Source organism: Lucilia cuprina, chromosome 6 (assembly GCF_022045245.1).
Source record: "Lucilia cuprina isolate Lc7/37 chromosome 6, ASM2204524v1, whole genome shotgun sequence".
Taxonomy (NCBI): domain Eukaryota; kingdom Metazoa; phylum Arthropoda; class Insecta; order Diptera; family Calliphoridae; genus Lucilia; species Lucilia cuprina.
This window is the reverse complement of record NC_060954.1, coordinates 55,535,339-55,542,817: the sequence shown is the minus strand read 5'-3', so window position 1 is coordinate 55,542,817 and position 7,479 is coordinate 55,535,339. Positions and strand designations below refer to the sequence as shown.

Below are 7,479 nucleotides of genomic sequence, written 5' to 3'. Positions count from 1 at the left end.
TAGTCTAGTCTATAGTCTAGTCTATAGTCTAGTCTATAGTCTAGTCTATAGTCTAGTCTATAGTCTAGTCTATAGTCTAGTCTATAGTCTAGTCTATAGTCTAATAGAACTGAACTATAAAACTCAAAACAAAGATATTTTTAATTTAAAACTTAAAAATTTTCATTCAATTTTATAACATCTCCCTCTAAATCACTTTAAATATCCTTCATGATATTTTTACTTTATCAAAAACATGTTGACCCCTAAACCTTATAACAATTTCCAGCAAAACCACCAACATTTTCATACCCAAAGTACAAAAGAAAAACATTTTGTTTATACAAAAAAAATGCACACAAAACTATTTCGACATTATGTCAAAAATATTAAATGAAAAACAACATCACAAAAGTATGCTACACATGTTTATTATTATTTAGAATAATGTAACTACTAAAAAACATTATTACAGACATTAAAACAGCTTTAAGCCCCTTAAAGTATGCTTTAATGTACGGGTTAAAGTCAATTATAGTTGAGTCGTTTTCTGTTCCATCTACTATACGAAAGCTATTAACAGAGAGCCAAAAAGAGTCCTTTTTGGCTGGAAAACAAAATTGAAATCTTTATAACACCGGAAATGTTTTAACTGTGTGTAGCTGTCATTAGACAAACATGCATACATGTATTTTACTCTTGTTGAACTGTTATTGTATGAATATTTCCAAAATCATATATATATTTTTTTCTATTTTACATTTTATATAACAACATGTGGGTTTTAATGTTGAACGTAAGGGTTACAATTTTATTATTGAGCATTAAGGTTTAAATGTCAAGAAATGAAATGTAATGTTTCATACAAACCTTTTAACTAACATACAGTTTGTGGTGTGAGATACAAAACAAAAGCATGTGATGAAATGTCGAAGCTTGAGTAACTAGAAAAAGGTTGGTAATAATGTTACATTTCATGGGCTTTTGTTTAAAATAGAAATTAAAATTTAGTAAAACAAAACCACATTAACAGAAAGGAAATACAAATTCCAAAGATTGGGAAAAAACCTTAAAGCAACCTAAATGTAGGCTATACAAAATGTACAGTTATGTTCTAGTTTTGTTGTAGTTCTGTTCTAGTTATGTTCTAGTTCTGCTCTAGTCCTGTTCTAGTTCTGTTCTAGTTCTGTTCTAGTTCTGTTCTAGTTCTGTTCTAGTTCTGTTCTAGTTCTGTTCTAGTTCTGTTCTAGTTCTGTTCTAGTTCTGTTCTAGTTCTGTTCTAGTTCTGTTCTAGTTCTGTTCTAGTTCTGTTCTAGTTCTGTTCTAGTTCTGTTCTAGTTCTGTTCTAGTTCTGTTCTAGTTCTGTTCTAGTTCTGTTCTAGTTCTGTTCTAGTTCTGTTCTAGTTCTGTTCTAGTTCTGTTCTAGTTCTGTTCTAGTTCTGCTCTAGTCCTGTTCTAGTTCTGTTCTAGTTCTGTTCTAATGCTGTTCTAGTTCTGTTCTAGTTTTAGTTCTGGTCTAGTTCTGTTCTAGTTTTGTTGTAGTTCTGTTCTATATGTTACACCCTAATGAATGTTTTATGTTCGAAAAATTTTAATTTATTTATTTAATGTATGGTACTTTAAAATTGTTGCCAATTAGACGTAAAAAATTCACACAAATTTTAAATTGTACACTAATTAAAAAATCTACATAAATTGATTCATATTTTTAAATAAAACATATTTAAATTAATTTAATTTAATTAATTCGTTTTTAAAGAACTTGTTGGATAATACGATTTTCAGCTTAAGAAATCTTATATAAAGAAAGCACTCACTGCTTATTTTATTTACAAATATGTATGTATGTGCTACTGTGCGGCATGTATGACCTTGCCTTCGTTATTCTCATTGCGGAAGTTAACAAAGAAAAAAATGTTTAAATTTTTTATATATTAATAAGAACGTAATTTGTTAATTCTATTTGTTTAATTCTTTTGTTTAAGATTATTTATTTTATATACATTTTTTACGAAAATTTTGGAAATTTTCCAGCGGTATATAAATGAAAAAATAAATTTCATTAAACCACTTCACTTATTAGAACTTTAAAAGTGAAAAGTATAGTGTAAAAGCTTGCTAAATATGTAAATTACTTTTATTTTCTTTAAGCAATATCTTATTGGTAGTATTTATAGTGTGTGTAGGGTATATTAAATACTTAATTTATTAGCGAAGAATATTCATATAATTAATGGTCATGAACGTATTTTTTTGGCTTTTTTTGTAACAAGGTCATGAACATTTTTAATGTGTTTTAAAAAGTAGTCTATATAATAGCAAGTCAATGACTGGTGTATATAACACATGTACAGTGGCGATCAAATATATTGCTGTAAATTGTTATTCTGTCAGATGGGCAAAATATTTTCATATATTTGAATTTATTAATGTTAGATCTAACCGATCTAACGCTTGCATACTCTTTCACATTAAATACAAAATTTTTTTTAATAAAATTTAACAAAATTCACTTTTCTCCCTCGATTTCTGATCATTACTGTATGTTTATTTTTATGTTTAGCTGTTGGCAAGAGGGCAAGTGTGTGGCAAAAACAAAAAAGAAAATTTTAACATAAACACCAACAAAATATATAAAATTACTTTGTCATCTTTAGTAGCCAGTAAAAACTATTGAACTAAATGAACTGTGAAATTCTCGGGATTATATTGTTACTGGCATACTAGAACTACTGATCGGATATACAAGTTATATAAACTCATAAGACTTTAAGGAAAAATAAGTTCTTGTTACAAAAATCGTGGACCTTATTAAATTAAAATGTGTTTTAATGGAGTTAGAGCCGACTTTTGTTTTATATAGATAGTATGATGTCGATCAATTAAAACTTGACTTTTGGACGAATATGTCGAGTGCTTTGCATGAGTACCTGGCATGACTAAGTAGATTTAAACAACGGTCTACCATCGCACCTGAGTCCTTCAATGAAAAACTCAGGTGGCAATTTTTGTACATGGATTTGACCGGTCCCTGTACAAGCACTTTGCTAAAGTACTCGAGCTATCTAATTTCTGATCATGATTGCCCCGTTGCTTAACTTCTCTACCCCACGGTGGTCTTCTTCGTCCACTAAGTAGATTTAAACAACGGTCTACCATCGCACCTGAATCTTTCAATGAAAAAATTTTGTACATGGATTTGACCGGTCCATGTACAAGCTCTTTGCTAAAGTACTCGAGCTATCTAATCTCTGACCATTACTGCCCTTTTGCGTAACTTCCGTTGCTTAAATTCTCTACCCCACGGTGGTCTTCTTCGTCCACTAAGTAGATTTAAACAACGTCCTCCCATCGCACCTGAGTCCTTCAATGAAAAACTCAGGTGGCAATTTTTGTACATGGATTTGACTCATGTACAAGCACTTTGCTGAAGTATTTGAGCTATCTAATCTCTGGCAATTACTGCCCCGTTGCTTAACTTCCGAGATGTAAAAACATCACTTCCGTTTAAAACCACGCAGCTGGGATGGCCTCTGTTGATTCGACAACAGCAACTAGAAACGTAACCGGTGAACCGAAGTAAGAATGCTTCAAATAAGCCGAAGACTTTGTTCCTACTCACGGGGACACACTGTGGTAATTCTAATATGAATAGAGTATACTCTAAACATATCTGGACAAGGAAGAAAAATTCAATGGTATTATTTGTATATGATACCCAGCACACATCTCATTTATACGACACATTCATGAGAGAAAAACATACGACACATTCATTATAGGTGGACGGGTGGGCTGAGGCCGTACCATATACAATTAATACCAATTAATTTCCAACGCTTAGTCCTTCACTTTACCTTACATAAGTCTTTTAACCGCAACTTACTCTTCCCGTGAATTTGGGTTTAAACCACAGCCACTGCGTGGATCCCGAAGGAACCTCAACCAACTGACCAGCCAGGACATAGTCCTGCGGGCAACTGGCCACTCATTGACTTCTTTCAATCTATGCAAGGACTAAGCCAAGCAGTAGACTCCCATCCATACTGAGGTATTGAAAAACACCTCTATACCCCGGGATTACAATAACACCAAGGTGGAGGCTTCACCAAGCTAACATGCCCCCGGGGGGAGATGAGAAGTTTATATATAAGTTTGTCATTCAGTTTGCAATTTCTCTAATATAATTTTCGTGTCCCTCTGTCTGTATGCTTGTTGAAGTTAGTTTTTTAGAGAACATCAGATATCGCCGAGACCCGAATCTTCCATAAATTGTAAGATATGATTTCGGTAAGATCGCTATTTAAAATATCTCAAAATCGGTTTATAAATAACGGAGACATTAGCAAAAAACCGAGACAACCTCTGAAAATTTCATCAAAATTTGAGATTTTTTATTCATGCTCAGACAGAAATTGCAAAAAATCATAATCATACGATAAATTTTGTTATTGTTCGCTTGTTTATAAAAACAAGGCAGAGCGAGATCAGCAGAGCAAGAGTAGCAGAGCGAGATCAGCACAAGTGTGTTGTTATTGGCTAAAAACATAAAATTAAGTATGTGGAGCCTGGCTTAAGTTAGAAGCCAAAAAAGGGAACTTTTTGGTACTTTTCGTTTTTTTTAAAGGTACTTTTTGGATTTTTTGTAATATTGAACCTAGAAACATGAAATTAAGTATGTAGAGTCGGAATTAGGCAAGAACCTTTAAAAGAAGACTTTTGGTACTTTTTTTGTTTTTTAAGAGGTACTTTTTGAATTTTCTATAATATTGAACCTGGAAATACGAAATTAAATATGAAGAGTCTGATTTAGGTGAGAACCCATAAAAGGAAACTTTTGGGTACTTTTTTCTTATTTTTTCGTTTTTCAAAAGGTATTTTTTTTTTAATTTTTTATAATATTGACTCTAAAACCATGAAATTAAGCATGTTGATCCCGAAGTAATTGTTTTTTAACACCACAGCCGAATATACAACCCTTTCTTCCATTTAAATGTGTTTTAACGATGTCGACATTATGTTTTCGATAAAAAAAACCTCAACTTTTGAAAGAATACACGAGGGATCACAAATCTAGGACTTTTTTCCATTTGATTTTATATACATATGTACATATGTGTGACTTAAATGCCATTTATGTTTGCTGGTTTCTTTCAATTTAGTTTCAATTACTTTCATCAACGTGCAATCTAATTGTGGAAATACTTAAAAGGTAATGACTAAATTGTACGTACTGCAATAAAAAAGTTCGTATTTATTAAAATTAATTTATTTTAATTAACAAGAATTGTAGCATTTAATAGAAAATCTAAAAATAGTTTTAATTAGTTCTGCATCATATCTTCGTAAAAGCGCTTTATAATCTATATAAACATATTTATAATAAATTATAATCCTTTTGTAAAGATTCCTTTTTTATCAATATTATTTTTGTCACAATATGTTTTTGGCAATCGCTTTGTTTCACATTTCATTAATGCCTTAATTAGTGCCTTAAACCTTGTACTCATTTCAATTTCTTATAAATATGTATAAACAATTGTAATTATAATGAATTAATTATATATCGATAAACATTTTCTTTACAGTTTTTATGAATAAAACAAAAGTTTATAATAGAGAAAGACTGATAGAAGCAGTGGCTAAACGACCACCCGGTATACCCTTAGTAACCGTATCAAATCATCATTCATGCTTTGATGATCCCGGTCTTTGGGGTATGTAAAATTAAAACTTTGGATTTTGATTTAAATTATAAATTTTAAATTATGTTTGTTTTTTAGGTGTTTTGCCAGTGCGTTACGTGTGTAATTCCTTTAAAATTAGATGGTCTATGGCAGCCCATGATATTTGTTTTACAAATAAATATCATTCAACATTTTTTATGTTTGGTATGTTGATCGGGTAATAATATAGAGTTAGACTAAGACGAACTAATTGGAAAACTTTACTAATACTATAGACTATACTATAGACTAGACTATAGATTAGACTATAGACTAGACTATAGACTAGACTATAGACTAGACTATAGACTAGACTATAGACTAGACTATAGACTAGACTATAGACTAGACTATAGACTAGACTATAGACTAGACTATAGACTAGACTATAGACTAGACTATAGACTAGACTATAGACTAGACTATAGACTAGACTATAGACTAGACTATAGACTAAACTATATATTAGACTATAGACTACAGACTAGTCAATATACTAAAAAATATTAGTCAATAGACTTGTTAAAACAAAATAGTCAATTTACTAACTAACTGATCCATAGACTAATCAATTCTTCAAGCAACTAATTGCATTTTCGAAATTTCATTAATAGGTAAATGCATTCCCGTAATACGTGGCCAAGGTGTCTATCAAGATGCTGTTGATATTTGTGTACAAAAAGTAAAATTAGGACACTGGGTACATGTGTTTCCCGAGGGTAAAGTGAATATGACTAAAGAAGAAATGCGCCTGAAATGGGGTGTTGGTCGTATTATCTATGAATCTTCCAAAGTGCCTATAATAATACCCATGTGGCATGAGGGCATGGATGATGTGCTGCCAAATGTAGAACCCTATATACTTAAATGGGGCAAGAGAGTAACGGTGAATATTGGTAAACCGATTGATATGAATGATTTTATAAATGATTTAAAAAGTAGAAATGTTCCTGAACCGGAGGCTAGAAAATTAATAACTGATAAAATACAAGAAGTATTTCATGTAAGTTTGAGGTGTTTCTTAAATTACGGGAAAAATTTTAATTAATGATTTTCTTTTCTTTCAGAATTTACGCTTAGAAACCGAAGAGCTTCATAAAAAACACAAATAGAATTTTATGTAAATTGTTGTTTGTATCTTTTTCTTTTGATTTTGACTTTTTTTCTCATTAATAATAAGAAAAACAATCTATAGTATATTTATATATATATTCTTGATATAAAATCTGTTGATTTTTGGTTTTAAATTAAGCATTTGTTAATTTATTGCCTTTTTAATGTTTTACTTTAAAGTGGAAAATATCGTGTAAATTTGATACAAAAGATAATTGATTGAATATTTTCATTTTTTAAGTAATAAGCTTACTGTGAAGATACATTTTGTCGTGTTATTTATTGAGAAGATGAAAACGGCAAATGAGTCCTAAATAAATAAATTGTATATATTTAAAAGATCGAAAGTGTTTTTATTTGAAACTTGTTGAAACTGGTCTGTAGATAGATAGATAGATAGATAGATAGATAGATAGATAGATAGATAGATAGATAGATAGATAGATAGATAGATAGATAGATGGATAGATAGATAGATAGATAGATGACTATAGACTAGACTATAGACTAGACTATAGACTAGACTATAGACTAGACTATAGACTAGACTATAGACTAGACTATAGACTAGACTATAGACTAGACTATAGACTAGACTATAGACTAGACTATAGACTAGACTATAGACTAGACTATAGACTAGACTATAGACTAGACTATA

General features: G+C 30.6%; 1 protein-coding gene across 1 annotated transcript in view; it reads left to right on the top strand.

Annotated features, from left to right (window-relative positions):
* LOC111679127 (tafazzin) overlaps positions 1–7,157 on the top strand; it is a 20,104-nt gene extending 12,947 nt beyond the window's left edge. The window contains exons 3-6 of the mRNA XM_046953556.1: positions 5,566–5,696; positions 5,763–5,870; positions 6,320–6,708; positions 6,773–7,157. Coding sequence (XP_046809512.1) covers positions 5,573–5,696; positions 5,763–5,870; positions 6,320–6,708; positions 6,773–6,817 — 666 coding nt within the window. The 5' untranslated portion in view covers positions 5,566–5,572 and the 3' untranslated portion in view covers positions 6,818–7,157. The remainder of the gene's footprint in view (positions 1–5,565; positions 5,697–5,762; positions 5,871–6,319; positions 6,709–6,772) is intronic.
* Positions 7,158–7,479: the final 322 nt, after the last annotated feature.